Source organism: Temnothorax americanus, unplaced genomic scaffold (genome assembly GCF_048541705.1).
Source record: "Temnothorax americanus isolate GAGA-0224 unplaced genomic scaffold, ASM4854170v1 Scaffold140, whole genome shotgun sequence".
Lineage (NCBI taxonomy): Eukaryota > Metazoa > Arthropoda > Insecta > Hymenoptera > Formicidae > Temnothorax > Temnothorax americanus.
The window spans coordinates 56,150-75,876 of NW_027509276.1; the positions used below are offsets into that span (position 1 = coordinate 56,150).

At 37.1% G+C, this 19,727-nt stretch overlaps 2 protein-coding genes and 1 pseudogene across 4 annotated transcripts; all 3 read left to right on the forward strand.

Moving 5' to 3' along the window:
- The first annotated feature begins 497 nt into the window (after positions 1-497).
- Positions 498-4,940, forward strand: LOC143894749 (uncharacterized). 3 transcript variants are annotated; one of them, XM_077401372.1, is made up of 7 exons: positions 498-634; positions 1,217-1,380; positions 1,701-1,966; positions 2,461-2,704; positions 3,145-3,499; positions 3,583-3,713; positions 3,940-4,940. In XM_077401372.1, exons 1-7 carry the CDS (start codon positions 565-567, stop codon positions 4,306-4,308), a joined length of 1,599 nt encoding a protein of 532 aa, XP_077257498.1. In that variant the 5' UTR covers positions 498-564; the 3' UTR covers positions 4,309-4,940. The 3 variants fall into 3 exon arrangements, with proteins under 3 accessions (XP_077257498.1, XP_077257496.1, XP_077257497.1); XM_077401370.1 differs by having other exon boundaries at positions 2,461-2,699; positions 3,185-3,499; XM_077401371.1 differs by having other exon boundaries at positions 2,461-2,699; positions 3,212-3,499.
- A 45-nt stretch (positions 4,941-4,985) lies between these two features.
- Positions 4,986-7,243, forward strand: LOC143894750 (uncharacterized). The gene has a single exon (XM_077401373.1). It carries the CDS (start codon positions 5,295-5,297, stop codon positions 6,033-6,035), a length of 741 nt encoding a protein of 246 aa, XP_077257499.1. The 5' UTR covers positions 4,986-5,294; the 3' UTR covers positions 6,036-7,243.
- On the forward strand, positions 7,226-9,132 carry LOC143894756 (uncharacterized; annotated as a pseudogene).
- The last annotated feature ends 10,595 nt before the right edge of the window (positions 9,133-19,727 follow it).

A 19,727-nucleotide genomic window follows, 5' to 3' on the forward strand; every position in this document is an offset into this window, starting at 1 on the left:
AGCCGAGTTTGCCGCTGGAAGAACCCATTGAAGTAAAACCGCCAAACGTGCCATCAACACCGACTGAGGCCACCCCGCCGACCAGTCCGTCCGCGGAGAGCGCGCAGGAGGCGGACGCGAAGAAGAGCCTGAAGAAGTCCGACTCGACGGACGGCACCGACGGCGGGGAGAGCGCGGATAAGAAGGCGAAGAAGGTGGTGAAGAAGGTGACGAAGAAACCGAAGGCGAAGCCCGACGAGGCGGCGCCCTCAGCCGCGACGGAGGTCACCGCCGCGGACGGCTCGCAGAGCAAGTCGAAGAAGTCCGTGAAGACGACGAAGAAGACCGGCACGAAGACCCTGGAGGCCGACACGAGCGTGCCGGAGACACCACCGCCTACGGCTCTCTATCGCCAAGGCTCGTAGCGGTAATTACACTGTATTGGATCTCACACGGTTGCGCCTCGTAAATACGCCGCGTCAGAAAGACCGCGAGCCAGATCCGGACGCGAGCCCGCATTTTCTCGCATAACGCCTGCAGTTCGATTGTTGTGTATTGTGTGTTGGAGGAAGCAATTTTTTCATCATGGCTGATGAGACTACGAAGACTTTATTACACGACCTACAACTTGCTCACTTGGTGGAAACTTTTGAAAGTAAGTGTTGTTTTGTTTAGATCAGAGCTCGGCAAAAAATTGTTTTGATGACTGAAGCTAGCGGCCGATTAGTCAAAATAGAATGTAAGTAAAAGAATTCCTACATGCTCAAAATAAAAATGCCTGTACGAGTATTATTTTAGAATTTTTATCGATGTACAATGTTTTTTCATTTAGTTTTTATTGGATTAAATAATTGTTAAGATGAATCGGCTGCTAACTTGAAAGTTAATTGTAATTTATTGAAAAAGATGTATCAGTGTGATTGTTTAGTTATTCTGAAAATAAATAAATTAATAATTTATATTTATTTACAGAACTAAAATCTCTGCATTGCAATGAAATTTTATATAAATCACCTTGAATATTTGAAGTACTTATTTCGTTATTTCTTAATTATATTTTCATTAGAATACATGTCTATATACTTCTTATTGAAATAATTTTTATCCAGGTAGACAATTGCCACTAAAACTATTATAACAAAAGTTTAAAAACGTTCAAAAAAATTCAAGATTTATTTAAATAAAGTAATTTTTTCTGCATACTATCCAAAAAATAATATTTATAACTGCATTTCAGAAAATAAAATCAGCATGGATGTATTAGAAATAATATTTGAAGCATTGATAAGTGATCTTATACCTATTATTGGTGACAGAGCCAAATTCCTTAACTATTGGCGTAAACATTTTGGCAAAGATGAATGTGATGAAAGTAATGATTATCATGCAAATAATAAAAAGGTAAACAGTTTTAAAGAATGATTTTTTAACCTAGATTACGTAAAGTAAATAATTTGTAATTTTTGCACATAATTTTTTAATAATCTTTTTTATGTGATAATACAATTATCAATTATTGAAAAGTATTGAAAAGTTATACTAAATACATAAGAAATAGCTAAAAGTTATGTTCTTTTAAAAGCTATGCAGTAAACGAAATTTTTTTATTTGAAATACATTTGAACTAAAATAACTATTATACATACTATTTTCCCTTTAACCTGTGTAAAAAGCATTGGCATTAAAATACTAAATTTTTTTTGAAAAATTTGTATGTATAGAAAAGAGGTGATGATTCTATGGCCGATAGTTCAATGAAATCAGTTAAAAAACTAAAAGATGAAGAAAATTCGTCAAGTTTTGTAAACGTTTCATATAATAATATTTATGCTAAACAATCACTGAAACCTCTGAAGGACCTGCTCATGGAATCTATGATAGGAAAAGAAATGTTAGCTTCGTTTGAACAGAACAACTTTGTGCATGATAAACATAGGAATAAGCTGTGTCACATAATCATAACAGATTTAGAAAATCGATCAATAAGGTAAAATGTTTTAAAAAATATGTACTAAATTAAGGTAAAGCTCTACTGATTTTTGGCCAAAAATTAATTTCTTTTATCGCATTTTTTAAATATTTATAATTGAAGGCACATTTTAAGACCATAGAATTTCTCAAAATTGATGAAGTTACAGCCATTCAAACAAAAGTTTTTGGGCAATTTTACAGTTTTTTAACTCAAATTTTTTTATTTCTTGAGAACAAAATAATTACTTGAGAATTATAAATCTAGCAAACTTTTTTTATTTATGATATGAAAAAATAATAAAATTCTTGATACTGACACTCAATAGGTTTAAAGCATGGGTCATATTCAGCTCTTTTTTACAACAAAAAAAGAACTTATATTATAACTTGAAAATTATTAGTCAAATTGTACCACAATTAAACAATTTTAAATTGTTTAATAGAGCTTCACCTCAATGCAAATTTTTTGATAGGTCACACATGTATTTTTATTTTTACTTTTGGTTGTAGCTTAAATAATGCGCTAGCAGACACGATCGTTACAATGATTATTAATACCTTCCCATCAGAAGCAGCAAATACGTACTACATACCACCAATTGCAAAAAAAGATTCTTCCAGTAAGAAATCCATACCTGCTCGTGGAAAATTGATGAGTATGTGGCGGAACCGTCAATGCCAATATAAAAAATTGCTTGTGAAAGTAACCAATGAGGCGAAAGCTGCAAATGATCAAAGCACTGAGCCCGGTAAGGTAATTTTTTGTATAAACAAATATAGGAATAGCCTGGGTTAAAGAGGCCTTTGAGTCAAAATAAAACTGTTTTTTATTTTCAACAAATATTTTTAAGAAACAAAAAGGTGCATTATATCCTCGTAGAAATTGATTTATACCATTCTGCTTTATATTATTCTTAATTTTATTCTAATTAATAATTTTTTTTTCAAAAAGTTTTAACTAAAGAGAGAAAGAGAGAGAGAGAGAGAGAGAGAGAGAGAGAGAATATTAAATAAAAAACTTAATGAGTACTTTTTTAAAATAAGAAAAAAATTTCAGTTTATATTCACTCAAAATTATAAGCTGTAAAAATTATTTTGTTAAACAGTCAGCTTGTTTTGGCCTTGTATATTGAAAACTTCCATTATCATTTTTTTTAAATAATAAAATTTTTATACATATTACATCGTACAAAGACCATACAAGATGATATGAAACATTCCTTGGACTGGTTAGAAAAGAATCAAGCTCCTTGGGATCTAGTTTTAGAGCATTGGAAAAAAACTTCTGCTCATCGAACCAAAGCATTAAAACAATCAACAGACAAAAATTTGGTGGATATATTTGAAACATGGAAGCTGTATAAGCATCCTAGTGGATATGAATTAATTGATGCTGATTTTCAATGCTTAAACTTATCTAAAGTGAATTTGGATAAAGATATTTGGTTAAAATTTGTAAATACTTTGCAGCAGCATACTTGTATTAGCTCCAAAAATGAAACAGCAAAGGTTCTTATAGAAACAATGAAGTCTAAAGATGTTTCAGATGGTAAATACATGAAATTTATTTATAAAAATATATCGAACTACCTAATTTTTAATTAGTTTTTAAGTTATTGATTTATATTATAGATTCCATGATAGCCATGAGTCTTAGTTTACTTCCTCACTTGTTTCCACCAAGACGAATAAATAGGATACAAAACAAGTGCTTCAAGCTATCTGTCGGACTCGCAAAAGATAGTTTCTTAAAATTTGCAAATGTTAGTATGCATCTATATATATTTATAACAAATTTTTTAAATTTAATTGGAACTTTTTAGTTCAATAATATTGAGGATTGAGATTTAGACATATTTCTAAGTATAAATTTATTTAAACTATGTATGCAACTAAGTGAATTATTAAACATTCATTTCAATGCATATTTTTTAAAATTATCTTTTTTATGTATATACAAATTTCCACGTATTTATAAATTTTTTACAGATTCCTGGAGACATGATGAGACTCAGGCAAGAAACAAAAGCGAGGGCTGCAGAACTTAAACTTTCAGTCCAGCCTTTTTTGATCATTGTAGGATCTATTGAAGATGTACAAGACATTTATGTCTGTATTGACAACGAGTTGTACAAAGTTCAAGGAGTTCTACAAGGCTTAGATATCTGTTTTAAGACTTTTCATGTATTCAACCTCGAGTATCTTGTGGCCAGTGAGCATTTATGGATATTAATTCAAAAAGGAATCTACAATATCAATTTACCCTACGATCCGCATATTACATCCATTGAACATGTGCTAAAGCAGCTAACTGAGAGGAATACTGCAGAGGAGAAAACGTCGGATCCGAACAAGTAAAAGTAACATACATTTCAATCTCAAGAGCGAATATAAAGAAAATCTTTTCTTGTTTTTCCTGCGTATTGTAACTAGTGTTTTTAGTTTTTTCGTAAACTAGGACACATTTTTTATTTTTATCATTATTTCTTGTTCGTTTATACATTCGACACATGTATAAGTTATTTAACAAATTTTGAAAAAAGATAATATCTTACATTTATAATTAGCGTTAATATAAAAAAATACTTTCTTGTTTTTTGGTGAGCATTCATTCCTACGATTAGATTGATTAGTAATTACAACTGTTTTTAACTTTTAATTAACCAACGAAAAGATTTTATTTTTTTCATAATTATTTTGTGTTGATCACATATGGCATATTCATGAGTCATTTAACGATTATTATTTAAAAACACTGTGATACACTAGATGTTATGTTGGTGTTAATAAAAAACAGAAAATATTTTCTTGTTTTTTGTTCAAATATTTAGTCTCATGATTAGATTGATTACTTATTAGAACTGCGTTTTTGGATTCTCATTTGCCAAATTTTATTTTATTTCTTTTATAATTATTTTGTGTTGATCACAATTAGCACATTCATGAATCATTTAACGATTATTATTTAAAAACACTTTGATACACTAGATTTTATGTTGGCGTTAATAAAAAAAAAAAAAATATTTTCTTGTTTTTTGTTCGAATATTTAGTCTCATGATTAGATTGATTAGTATTTAGATTCTCATTTGCCAAATAATATTTTATTTCCTTCATAATTATTTTGTGTTCATCAAATTTGACACATTTATGAGTCATTACCGATTATTATATAAAAATAATGTAATGCGCTAGATTTTAAGTTTGCGTTAATTAAAAAAAGATACTATATAATTTTTTCTACATCAGCCATTTAATTTTATTATACATCGATAATTTGTGTAACTACTGGTATTGAAAAATAAGTTGGTACGTTACATTTTAAATTTGCGTTAATATAAAAAAAATGTTCTCTTGCTTTTTCTGCGCCCATTCATTCTTATCATTAGAGTCTTTGATGAGCCACGTAAAATTAAAACATAATGCACTAATGAATTATGAGGTGCAATGCAATTTTGCAGATTGCTTTTACAAATACACTTGTGTTCATTCATTAGTAAGACATATAAAAAATAAACATTGTGTGCAAAAATTATCCGAACAATCATTACCTTGTGAAATAGCTGAAGTACCAAGTAACTTGAATAATGATATTGTAGATTTAACTAAAGAAACAAATGCAGTACTACAACATTTAAATATTCCGACTGAATCATTGAAAGACAAAGATGTACCGGAAGCTTTATGCAATAACGAAGAACTCACTATTGATACTTTTAAAAGTAAAGTTTTCAATTTTTCTCTTTGCTTGGTTACGCAGCTGTATGCCTATGGAAGTTTAAATAGAAAAGTAATTCATAAAATTATCGTTGATATATGTACAACGTACATTAATAATTGTTTAGATTTTTTAAAATGTAAATTTCAAAATAATATTGAATTACATAATATGCTAGACGTGATGAAAAATGGTTTTAACACATTTAGAACAGAACATTTGACGTTAAAATTTTTGAGTGTGTTTCGTGCGCAACCGAGGTACCCTCAGGACACGAAGTATGCCGGGACCACCCTGTCCAGGGCGCGGGGCAAGAACCAAGGAGGTGGCGAAAAGAGGGTTCAAAAAACGCTCGCCGGGTTATTCTGACCAACACACTTTATTGCACATAGAGTACTTCTCGCATTCACGCACCCGAGCACCCGGAGCATTCGTGGGATGGCGGGACGGAAATCTTGAGTCGCTCCTTCTGTCTGCGTGGCTCGCGAAACGGAAATCTTGTAGAGCGGTAGATGACCGCCCTCGCGTCCGGAGATCTTGCTCGCGGTCAACGGATATCTTGGCGCGAAGCAGACGAGCGACCGCGGTCACGAGGTGCGAGATGCTCAGGCTGTCTGTTTATCTCGGGTACGCGATAGTGAGTTCGCGTTTTACACAATCACTATACGCTTTACATTCACGCTGATGGTCCGTGTTCACGAACGGCGCGGCACGACAAAATGGCCGCGAGAGAGGGATCGATATCGGGATCGAACTCCCTTCACTGAGTTATTGAGAAGTGCTTGCTTGCACTTACGCTCGGTTATCACAACACTTGTTGCAATCACTATACCCGGGCTGACTGCATGTGACGCTCTCGTTCGCCGTCTGTACGTTCTTTTAGATGAGGATCACGGTACCGCACGCGGTGATCACGTGATCCGTTTGTGCGCGTGGTCCACTCGATTGCGGGCGACAAATCTCGTTAATCTCGTATGACGAGAGATATTGCGCAACGACTAATGCCGCTCGCGACGACACTTGTACGCTCGAAACTACCCCTCGCACAGGGCTTCTCGCGTCCCCCAATACCGAACTCCTCGCAGTCGGAAAACGGCTCACTCTTCACGGCACGAGTGAAAGAGCGATTCGAGATGTTTCACGCGGCGATCTCACGGATGCGGCTCGCGATGAAACTTGATTACGGACTTCACGCACTGGCGGTTGAGACCACTCCCGATAGGCACAAGGTCGCGAACGCCCGGCTCGATGTGTCTCTTTTCGCGGCAGAGAACAGAAGAGAGCGCGGATCGATATCGATTATCCTTCGTCCCGATAGGAGACCCTCGGCGGGGGTATGGGCCTCACGAAGGGCGAATCACATGGATCCTCGATGTAACGCGTTGCGCGGTATACATATTTAAGAATACGCGTGCGCGTTCTGCAATCGCGCTGTCGAAACGGTCAGCGCGATATTCGGGTGATCTCGGATAAAGTCGAGTCAAGCCCGAGGGTTGTTTGTGCTTGCGCCAGGGGCCATTACTTTCGCGACAGTGCGGCGCCCTGCCACCTGATTTTACCTTAATCCTAAACAGAGTGAAATAAATTATTATTTTCCGCCGAAAAAAATCGTTGTTAAATCATTTTTAAAGTATGGGAAATTAAAAGGTAGAAGGCGTTTCGTAATCTGTAAAAGTACATTGACTATAATACCTATAAAATTGATGTTAAAAATTTTTTTAGAAATGCCAATGGTTTTTTCTGTAATAATGAAGCATATAGAAAAATGTAATAAAAGTGTGCTCATTAATTCGGTAATGAAAGGTGATTTTTGGAACACAAACGTAGCTAATCAAGCTAAAAAAATTATTTTTCCTATAATTTTGTATTTTGATGATATCGAAATAAATAATCCTTTAGGGACGCATAGAACCATCAACAAAATTGGAGCAGTGTACTGCTCTATTCCAATTTTGCCCACGAAATATGTTAGTAAATTGGAAAATATTTTTTTATGGCAATTACATAACTCTCAGGATCACAACACTGTAGGAAATAAACAAATTTTTAATTTCATCATAGAGGAAATCATTGATCTTCAAAATAATGGAATTATTATTAACATTGATGGAGAGGAAAAGAACATTTTTTTGTTTTAACTTACATAGTAGGTGACAACTTAGGACTAAATACAATTCTTGGTTTCTCAAAAAGTTTTAATTCCTCACATTGTTGTCGAGTTTGTACAGTTCCTAAAGATGAATTACAAAAACAAAAAAAAGAAAAACCAGAAATGTTAAGAACAAGAGCAAACTACTCTACACATTGTAGTGAAATAACTTTTGGAGTTAGAGAAAATTGCGTATTTCATGTAATATCACATTATCACGTAACTCAAAATTTTTCAGTGGACCCAATGCACGATTTATTTGAAGGGATATGTAGATACAATTTGGCTAAAATTTTGAATAATTTTATTAATACAGAGATCTTTTTTACTTTAGATGTTTTAAACGAAAGAATTAAGTGTTTTAATCACGTTTCCGACTCTAATGTTCCACCACCTTTACAATCAGAATCAATTAATAAAGAACTAATTATATTATCATCATCTGAGATGCATTATCTAGTAAAAAATCTCTGTCTGTTCGTTGGTGATTTAATTGAAAGTAATAATAAATATTGGCAATTATATTTAATAATGCGTAAAATTGTGTGTATAGCAATAGCAGAAGATATTAACGAAGAAATTATTAAAAACTTTGAAAAATTAGTTTTTCAATACTTAACATCCCATAAACAATTATTTAAATGTAACTTCAAATTTAAACATCATATTCTGCTGCACTATCCTCGAATTATGCGTGCATTCGGTCCACTCAAAAATATGTCCAGTATGCGCTTCGAAGCCAAGCACAAGCAAATAAAAGAAACTAGTAAAATTATCACTAGTCGTAAAAACCCTTCGTACAGCTTAGCAGTAAAGCATCAGTTACAGTTTTCTCATAGACTAGTGCGTAATATTGGATTTTCTGATGATGATCTTTCTCATGGCATTCCTTTTGTAAAAGTTAGATTAACAAGTCAATTTGAAAGTTTTAAAGAATATTTACCTTCACATAATTTTTTTGATTATAACTGCTACTCTTGGGTAAGGATGAATGGGACGCGTTATGAAATAAATAACGTTATTAATTATAGTAAAAACGATTTTGGCGTTTCTCTCGGTAAAATAAAATTTATAATAATCGGCTTTGAAAAAATTTTTTTTTTGTACTGCAAAATTCAAATTCTAGAACACTGTTTCCATTTAAGCGCTTTCGAAATCACAGAGACAGAAGAGTGGGGATTTGTAAGCCATGAAAATCTTGTAGATTATCGAGTACAAAATGTGCATACTATGTCCGATTCAAAACATTATATGTACCTTCTAATAATTATATGTATTAAAAAAAACGATTGATAAATAAAACACTTGTTCGTAATATTTCAATCTGTTTTTATTTATAAGCCCTCTACTGTGATATATATATATATATATATATATATATATATATATAGTGAAGTGTTAGAATTGTATTTAGTCCTAAGTTGTCACCTACTATGTAAGTTAAAACAAAAAAATGTTCTTTTCCTCTCCATCAATGTTAATAATAATTCCATTATTTTGAAGATCAATGATTTCCTCTATGATGAAATTAAAAATTTGTTTATTTCCTACAGTGTTGTGATCCTGAGAGTTATGTAATTGCCATAAAAAAATATTTTCCAATTTACTAACATATTTCGTGGGCAAAATTGGAATAGAGCAGTACACTGCTCCAATTTTGTTGATGGTTCTATGCGTCCCTAAAGGATTATTTATTTCGATATCATCAAAATACAAAATTATAGGAAAAATAATTTTTTTAGCTTGATTAGCTACGTTTGTGTTCCAAAAATCACCTTTCATTACCGAATTAATGAGCACACTTTTATTACATTTTTCTATATGCTTCATTATTACAGAAAAAACCATTGGCATTTCTAAAAAAATTTTTAACATCAATTTTATAGGTATTATAGTCAATGTACTTTTACAGATTACGAAACGCCTTCTACCTTTTAATTTCCCATACTTTAAAAATGATTTAACAACGATTTTTTTCGGCGGAAAATAATAATTTATTTCACTCTGTTTAGGATTAAGGTAAAATCAGGTGGCAGGGCGCCGCACTGTCGCGAAAGTAATGGCCCCTGGCGCAAGCACAAACAACCCTCGGGCTTGACTCGACTTTATCCGAGATCACCCGAATATCGCGCTGACCGTTTCGACAGCGCGATTGCAGAACGCGCACGCGTATTCTTAAATATGTATACCGCGCAACGCGTTACATCGAGGATCCATGTGATTCGCCCTTCGTGAGGCCCATACCCCCGCCGAGGGTCTCCTATCGGGACGAAGGATAATCGATATCGATCCGCGCTCTCTTCTGTTCTCTGCCGCGAAAAGAGACACATCGAGCCGGGCGTTCGCGACCTTGTGCCTATCGGGAGTGGTCTCAACCGCCAGTGCGTGAAGTCCGTAATCAAGTTTCATCGCGAGCCGCATCCGTGAGATCGCCGCGTGAAACATCTCGAATCGCTCTTTCACTCGTGCCGTGAAGAGTGAGCCGTTTTCCGACTGCGAGGAGTTCGGTATTGGAGGACGCGAGGTTCGAAAGATGGAAGGGGTGGATTTTGTGTGGGATGTGTCTGGTTTTCGTTTAAAAAATTTCTGGTTGGCGGGATGTTTCTAATTATTATTTAAGGGAATTCTTATTGGGCGAGATGTTTCTTGAGGTAGATTTGAGTTTACGCCTATCCTAGAAAGCTAGAGACGGTTATCGATTTTTCCGGTTTTCCATTGGTGAGCCCCCTCTTAAGGCCCCACTGTCTTATTGGGGGTGTAACCCATCGGTTCTTTCCAGTGACGCATTTGTTTTTCGGCTATCGCCGATTTCTCTTTTATTAAAGTTCTTTACTTATCTCGCGACCCTGTTTCTATGTTGACAGACGATCCATACTTCTCAATTTTAAGTGCAGTTTTATTGCAAACAGAAACTTCCGCCACGTGCTCTTAAGATCTCTAAAACCACGTATTAGGTTTCGTTTCTGCTTGTCGGAACATCGCACGGCCAGTTTTGAGTGAGTCGCGCGATATAATACAGATCCCCATCATCCCTCGTCTGAAGTTAAGGCTCCTTTTTGCGCGTTGTGTCGCCGGATTTATAGTTATGGCCCAGACGAGGTTGACGAGAACCTGGTCACCATATCCCCCGTCTGTTAGTAATTTATCATCTGAGAGGTTGCTTTTAGTTGCCCAAGCAAATAGGTAGTTTGATCATAAAAAAAGGAATGCGAGGAGATCTAACCTCACCCCGATCGATAACCGTCCGTACACGGCTTGTTTATTCTAATCTTAGGGCTATTTTAAGCGCATAAGGATTCCCGCAAAAAAGGGATATCGTGGAGTCTGCAGGACGTAACAAACATGTATAACGCTCTGCCGATAAAAATTAAGCAATGCGAAAGAATTGAACCTTTCAAACGTAGGTTAAGAGAATATATTATACCTCATGTAAAGGAATTAATTTAACGATATTTTATGTAATATATAGCCAAGAATCTTTCTCTCTCTCTCCTTCTTCCTCTCCCTTTCTCTTTCTCCCTTTCTCTCTCTCCCTCTCCTTCTCCCTCTCCTTTTCCCTCTCCCTCTCCCTCTCCCTTTCCTTCTCCCTCTCCCTCTCCCTCTTTCTCTCTCCCTCTCCTTCTCCCTCTCCCACTCCCCTTTCCTCTCTCTCTTTCTCCCTCTCTCCTTCTCTCTCTCTCTCCTTCTCTCTCTCTCTCTCTCTCTCTCTCTCTCTCTCTCTCTCTCTCTCTCTCTCTCCTTCTCTCTCTCCTTCCCCCTTCTCTCTCTTTTTCTTTCCCTCCCTCTCTCTTTCTTTTTCTCTCACAGGTTATGAAATAAAATGTATTTCATAACCTGTATTGTCATCTTGACTTCTGTTTAACTTTATTGCTGTTTTAACGTTATCCGTCACAATTGTATTGCAACTTCGGGCGTTACAAAGTTTATTTTATCGTAAAAAAGATATGCGAATGATTATAGGTGATGCACCGAAGTCAACGCAATTGTGAACGACCATGCGCGCCTGCTCGAATGGGCAACCCGTCATACTGACCTGTATGTCTCTGCAACACCCTGTACATAAAAACTTCACAACGTTTCAACATGAATAAGGACCAGGATTCGGGTCCTTATTAAGTGATCTAACAAAGCAAAAATACATAAAATACAGCGTGAAATCAAATAACATAGTCCAATAGTTAAAATTTATAATTTAAGAGTTAAAAATTAAAATTTTCATAAAGTATAAAAGAAATTCCTTTTAGTCAATGCGAATAATTTTTTTAAGGAGCAAAAATTTAAATAATTGATGAGAAAACGAGTACCATCGTCGGCACATTCTCAGTCTAGTGCTTATGAGATTTTGACAGAAACATTACAAATAAAAGGCTAGAAAATTAATAAATAATGGAGTGATGTTCTAACCCCAGAAAATAAAAGAAGAGAGTATTTATTTACACAGAGAATGTCCTACGACGGCCGTCCGTTTCTCGACATTGTATATAGTTATCAGGGATGGAAATCGGTTGATCACGAATTGGTATAGAAAACCCACGTTTTCTGGCCGGTATATCAACTTTTTCTCTAGCCATCCGTTTAAATCTAAAGTTAATACTATCACGAGCTTTTTTGATCGAGCGATCTTATTGTCTGACGAAAGCTTTCACGAATCTAACAGGGAGACTAATAAGTGATTCCAACAAGCCGCCGACGTATTCCAAACTTGAACAATTTCTCGACCGCCACAGTGGGGCAATAGTGACTTTTTTTGTCCATTTCAACCTGGAGGGTGCAAAAATGGACCAATCATGACAATTTTTTTTTTAAATGCAGCTAATTAAATTTCCCACAAAATGCTCTAGCTGGATTTTTGAAAAAAATGTTGTATTTTGTTTATTTACAATTACGTGCAAAAAATCGAAATCCTTCAGTTAAGTCTTCGACCCTTTTAAGTAATGACATCATATTTCTATGCAAATCAATATATTAAGGTTATGTGATTGATTGAACACCAAAATGCCTCAAATTTTACGAAATTTAAAATTCAAATTGGCGGATTCAATATGGCGATTGCTGATTTAAAAAAAATCGATTTTTTGGTGGAAAATTGAGATTAATAGTTTTTCTGGGTCGATGATCATGAATTTGCCATAAGATTTATAAGATTCAAAATTTAAGGTGGCGGATACAATATGGCGGATGGTTTTTACGAAAAATAATACGATAGTTGCGTTGAAAATTATTATTAATGGAGTTTTTTTGGGTCGTTGATTAATTTTTTATATTTTTTATATTTTATATTTTTTATATTTTATATCTTATATTTTATATTTTATATATTTTGATTTTTAAAATTTTTTATTTGTTTTTATTTTTTTTATTTTTTATATTTTAATTTTTAAAATTTATTTGTTTTTATTTTTTATTTGTTACTAACGTAAATTGTTACGTTAAAAATTATTATCATAATTTTGATAGATGAATGGATGGATGGATGGATAGATGGATGGGATGGGTGATTTTCAGTTATTCTTATCATTTTATTCTCATATAATTTATCATGATTGTATCAGCTCAGTAGCTTCTGGAAGCAAGTCCAGATCCTTCTTTGTTATTTTTTTTTTCAGGCTCGAAATGTAAGGGTCTGATGAAACTAGAAGGAAATGCATAAGATTCTCATTCGTATCCGATCGAGAGGTTTTTCGGGTTCTCTTCTCTCTTCCTCTTTTTAGATCCTTATTCCTCGCTTCTTGGGCATCTTCTCATAAATGTCCACTTGGAATCACAAGTGAGTCCAAAATATCAGCTCCATGGATGAGAACTTTATGCATAGAAGCTGGCATATAATACCAATTTCTTTTCCAGATGACAACGTTTGAAAAATGACGTACAATCTTCTCAAAATTTTCTCATCAAAACCAATTATTCTTGCTGTTATCTCATAATTGCGGAAAAATTTTCGAGCTGTATTTCCGTCATTGGTTGACCCACTACCTTGCTTCACAGAATCGACTAGCAGACCCAACTCTCTACGGATATCATCTTGTATTCGTTTCTTATTCCTTTCAAGTGATTCTTTGTCTTTCTTTTCTCTTGCTATCTATTTCTTAAAAGATAATCTGTAGGATATATGTAGTACACATTCCATGAACCTAATCCAGCAATGCAAGCTCTGCAATCCAAATTGATGCGCGGATAAATCGACTGTCTTTTTTAACAGAAGGTCTAACTTATTCATTTCTGACGGTGTAGCTTTGCACACAACACATACACTAGCAGATGATGTATTCGTTATCACCTGTACTATTTTACCATCTACCATCGTACAAAATAATGTATGACTTACAAGAATAATCGGTAATTGTATAAATGGGGGGACCACCTTGGATGACCTTGATATTTTAGTATGTTGTCAAGGTCACCCTCCTGAGTGACCTTCAGAAGATTTTAGCCCGCGCTCGTTATTCGTTAAAAAGTTATTAACAAAAAATGTTTCAAAAATATAGCAGCTATTTTGAGTATTGGAAGGCATAAATGACTAATATATATGTCGAAATAGTTCACGCATACACTTTTCACGCAAACCGAGGTTTACGCACACCCCCCTGCTTTCGGGGGAGGTGCGGTAGCCCCGAAATAGTTCACGCATACACACTTTTCACGCGAACCGAGGTTTACGCACACCCCCCCTTGCTTTCGGGGGAGGTGCGGTAGCCCCGAAATAGTTCACGCATACACTTTTCACGCGAACCGAGATTCACGCACACACCCCCCCCCTGCTTTCGGGGAAGTGCGGTAGCCCCGAAATAGTTCACGCATACACTTTCCACGCGAAACAAGGTGCCATATGGGTTCGTGGCGCGCTTTACAAGCTTTTTTATATATATATATATATATATATATATATATATATATATATATATTGTATATACATGCTTGGAACGCGTGCTATTCAAAACAAGGTCATTGCTTATTTACATCTAGACAATATCAGATGATGTATCGTTATAGAAACTATTTGTGTCAGTCGTCAGTCAAATTGCTTCCTCTGTTGATCGTTTATAGAAGTTGTGATTTTCTTTAAAGCAGGGCACACACACGTATATGTTAGTTATTTATGCCTTCCAATACTCAAAATAGCTGCTATATTTTCGAAACATTTTTTGTTAATAACTTTTTAACGAATAACGAGCGCGGGCTAAAACCTTCCGAAAGTCACTCTGGAGAGTGACCTTGACAACATACTAAAATATCAAGGTCATCCAAGGTGGTCCCCCCCATCTATACAATTACCGAATAATCTTTCCACATATATGCAATTCTGAGAATTTTAAAGACTCAATTTGATTAAATATATCTCCATTTCTAATTTGATTTTTTCTTTAGATTCTTTGACGAAATCGAATTTTATCGGTCTACAGTATTTTGTCGATGAAGTACGAGAGTTTTGCCATATTACACTTTTTTCTGTTCTTTTCATCAATTTCTGTCGATAACATGAAAGCACTTTCGTCGCTGTTATTCAAATCATTATAATGCTGCTTATAACGATTAAACCCTGAACAACCATTACCACCATACTTGGATGTCATCATGAAATTGCTTGTATTATTATTCAAAATAGCTTGACTTATCTTTTCTATTTTCATCATTCTTTGAACCGTATGATCAAGGAGATCTTGAAGAGCAATGCAAGCACCATTTTCGGATATTTGAATTGGAGGATAACACTCGGTCTTTGCAGAGGTCATTGACTTGTATGATGGTAAAACATCACAGGTTTTTTCCTTCAACTTTCCCCTTATTAATTCATGTTGGGCTTTCGACAACTTAGCATCAAGCAGTAAGGCAAGTGCCTCTTCGGACGTGAACTTCATGATTCCATGTGAGCAATCTTGTTTCTCATGCCTATTATCACCCTCAGACTTTCGTAATTTAGATTTGCATATTTCAAGCATTTCTGAAAGAGGAATATATTGTGCAATGCATTTTCAATTCTCTTTTTTTGTGTGCTTTTGGAGCACTTCCCGAAACTTTTCAACTCTCGATTTGTTTCACTAATTGCTGATACAACGAAATCAGAGTCCAACCACAACTCATTGTCGCTTAAGAATCTATTTTTATTGTAGAAATAACTCTTGAGTCTCGAACAAAAACCACTGACGAAATATTTTGTCAACTTTTGTAACACCAACTTACATATGGTTGAGTTCAAGTTGAATTTTTCATTCAAGTACTTAATGACTATATCAGAGACCCTGTTTTTCAGGGAAGAAAAGTCGTTGTCGAGTGAATCAATGAGTATGTTGAATAGTTTACGATTCGAAACTTTTATGAGATCCATTTTTCAATAATACTGAAAATTGAATACCTCATATAAGCGATATATATATTCAAATGTAATAATTACAAATATTCAAACGTATGAGAGAAAAACTTGATTTATTGATCGTTCTTATTTACGAATGCAAAGGAGGATGTTGAATAGCGAGTCAATTTTTCAACTATTTATGAACTACTGAAGCACTGATTAACAATATAAAGCAAAAGCAAGTGAAAAGGCGAAAATTATGTATATCTTGGTGTTCGTCAGTGCAGTGGGTGCAGTGATGCACCAAGCTCTTTTTCACGATTTATAAAACTTTCGTTTATGCTGAAGTAGAACTTTATTACGAGACACGTGAACAACCTCCTTCGACAATCGTTAGCGATCTGATCCCGCTCGCCGCGCATAGCTAGGAAACTAAAGAGTAGGGGCGGCATCCGCCCTAGCGCCACGCACGGCTAACAGTTAAAGGAGTAGGAGGTGCGCGGCATGCGGGGCAGGCAACCGAGTTTGAATACTTTGACCACATTTAGGAATACTATAATGCTTGCCTCTGAACATGCCGCCCGTCTTGACAAATATTTATATTTTCAACTAAAACAAATGAAGTCGCGACCTGCCGTGCCTCGCTTGCTGGCCTTAACCTAATGTGGAGCACGTTCGGTTTTCTGAGCTTTGGGCTCTTCGACAAGTAGTGGACAAATCTTTACAATCGGTCTTTTATAAATGCCTTTGCTAGTACGGACAGTTATGGTTCGTATTACGCAGTCTGAACCGGGATGAACGCCATCAATCCTCGCCAGCACCCATTTCAACGACATGGACTCATCTTCCTTCAGCATAACCAGCTGACCTACTTTTAGGTTGGTGTGAGTTTCGGACTTCCACTTTGTTCTTCTCTGACAAACGGCTAGATACTCCTTGGACCATCTTGACCAAAAGTATTGCTTCAACCGCTCCACGTGTTGCCACAATGAGCAGGTGTCAATGCGCTCAAGTCCAGGGGATCGTCCGACAACGGCGTCAATGGCCTTGAATTAAGAATTGCTTCAACCTGGGCCAATACCGTCATCATTTCTACCACCGTAAGGGATGCATCTCCTATCCTCCTCCTTAATCCTTTGCCCTTGACAGGACGAGGCGGCGCTTCATGGTGACGCCACAGTGATCACACTTTTAACTTGGTTGCTCCAAGCCCCCCGATCTAGCGCCAAGTAAGTCGCCCCGTGAATCGAACTCCCCACCAAGGGCCGCAGCTGGTTTATCCATCTGTTTGGTGATGTTCCTTTTGGTCTCGTTCCATTAACTTTTTCCTCAACCACAAGCTTCTCCATTGTGTCTCTTCGTCTGGCAATGTGTCCAAAGTAGCGGAGGTAAGCCTGATTAATTCGCTTGAGAAGTCTTGTTCTGATGCCCAGTTCTTCTAGCACCGATATATTGGTCCGGTGTGCAGTCCAAGGAATCCGGAGAATGCGCCGAAACACCCACATCTCAAACCCCTCTATCCTCCTCCTGTCCGCCTGCTTGATGGTCCATGTCTCGGCTGCATAGATTGCGATGGAAAAGATGAGGGAGTGCACCAGTTACAGTTTGGTATTCTTTGTGATGATTCTATTTTTCCATATTTTACTCAGTTTTATGGTGGCTGCCCTGGCCATGGCCGTCCTCCTCCTGATCTCCTCTGAACATCCTCCTTTGTCATCATGGAGCCCAAAGAGACCATTTTTTCAACGACTTCAATACCAGCCACTTCCTTCACATTGGGCTGGTTATTCATCTGTCTGTCGATGATCATGATCTTCGTCTTATCTCGGTTAATTTCTAGGCCATACTCCCTGCTGATCAACGCGAGTCTCTCCATGATAGCTTCCATCTCTTGCGCGGTTGTAGCCAGAATCGTCGTGTCGTCGGCATACCTCAGGTTGCTGATTCTCTTCCCCCCGACGGAAACTCCTCCTTTCCAATCCTCAAACACCTGCCGCATTATGTACTATGTGTAGATGTTGAAGAGTATGGGTGAAAGAATACAGCCTTGCCTTGTGCCCGCCTTTGTTTGGAAGTCGCTGGATGTCGTTCGGTTGACCCGAACAGCCGCTGTGTTGTTCTCATAGAGGCTCCGCACAAGTGGCACCAGGTGCCACGATACTCCCATTTCCATCAGAATAGTCCAGATGTGTCCATTTCACCGAGTTGAACGTCTTGGTGTAGTCGACAAAGCATATAAAGACCCTGACGTTAAATTCCCTGGCCTTTTCTACTATTTGGCGAACATTCAGAATTTGCTCCTTCGTGCTCTTTCCCGGAATAAAACCACACTGCTCTTCGGCTATTTCCGGAAGCAGGAAGCACTTTAGTCTGTTATGAAGGACATGGAGAAAAATCTTGCTCGCGTGGGGAATAAGAGCCACCGTCTTGTAATTGGAGCATTCAGTGGGGGAACCTTTCTTGTAGATCGAGACGAAGGTCGAGTGGCGCCAGTCGTCAGGCCATTTTCCGGTCCTCCAGATGACGTTACATAGCTCCAGCATTGTGTCCATTCCCGCTTGGCCCATGGCTTTGATCACTTCTGCGGTTATGCCATCTGCCCCGGGTGACTTCCTCTTTTTCAGCTGCCCAATTGCTTTTTCTACCTCTGAGCGCAAGATGGGAGGTTCCAGTTGCTTATAGGGCCCACATGGGGGGCCCACTTGATTATGTTCGTCCCTGTACAGGTTGGTGCAGTACTGTCGCCATGTTTCTGCAATGCCTTTTGGGTCCGTAATCTTCGCGCCCTGCTCATTCTTGATTACTTTGGTTTGAGGCTTGAATTCCTTGGTCAAGTACTTGACAGTTTTGAAAAGTTCATGGGACTTGTGTCGATTGGCGTGTCGTTCAATATCAGAGCATATCTTTTTTAGGAAGTTGTTTTTATCCTGATTACATGCTTGTTTGATCTGTTGGCTGATCCGGCGCAATCGGTCCGCGTTGTCTGCGTTGCCTGCGTTACCCAAACTGCTTCTGATAATTCGCCTCTCTTCCACCAGTTGCAGCGTTGCACGGTCATCCAGTGCTTCTTCTTTCGGATTTCTATTGCTCCGCTCTTTCTGACTGCCCCTTTGATCCATTCCTTGATGTTTTTCCAGCATTTGTTTGGATCATCGCTCCTTCTCCAAGTAGCGTTATACATGAGATTTTGTTGGAAGGCCTCCATGTTTCCAATTCGTGTCATCTCCTGTTTTTCCCCCTCTTTGGGAAGTGAAGTTTTATGCTGAAGGCTCCTAGTAGCAGTTTGTGATCAGAGTCACAGTCCGCTCCAGGCTTAGCCTTGACATTTCTTATCGATGTCCTCCATCTCTTTTTGATCATCATGTAGTTAATTTGATTTCGGTATTCCTTATTGGGACTGGTCCAAGTCAACAGTCTTCGAGGATGGTGTTGAAACATGGTATTCATGATGGCCAGGTCGTTCTCCACCGCAAACTGGATGAGGCGTTTTCCTTTTTCGTTCCTCACACCCAGTCCAAATTCTTCCCCTGTGCCTCTCAGGTGAGCTTCCTCGACCTTCCCCACCTTGGCATTGAAGTCCCCAATGATTACTATTGGTTCCTTTGAGGGTATATTTCTCAGG

What these genes read in the sequence shown, in the direction of transcription:
- LOC143894749 (XM_077401372.1), top strand. Translation starts at nt 565, where the DNA reads ATGGCTGATGAGACTACGAAGACTTTATTACACGACCTACAACTTGCT. An exon ending in CTTGGTGGAAACTTTTGAAA is followed by an intron (nt 635 to 1,216) that starts GTAAGTGTTGTT and finishes ACTGCATTTCAG; the next exon opens with AAAATAAAATCAGCATGGAT. An exon ending in GTTTCTTAAAATTTGCAAAT is followed by an intron (nt 3,714 to 3,939) that starts GTTAGTATGCAT and finishes AATTTTTTACAG; the next exon opens with ATTCCTGGAGACATGATGAG.
- LOC143894750 (XM_077401373.1), top strand. Translation starts at nt 5,295, where the DNA reads ATGTTCTCTTGCTTTTTCTGCGCCCATTCATTCTTATCATTAGAGTCT.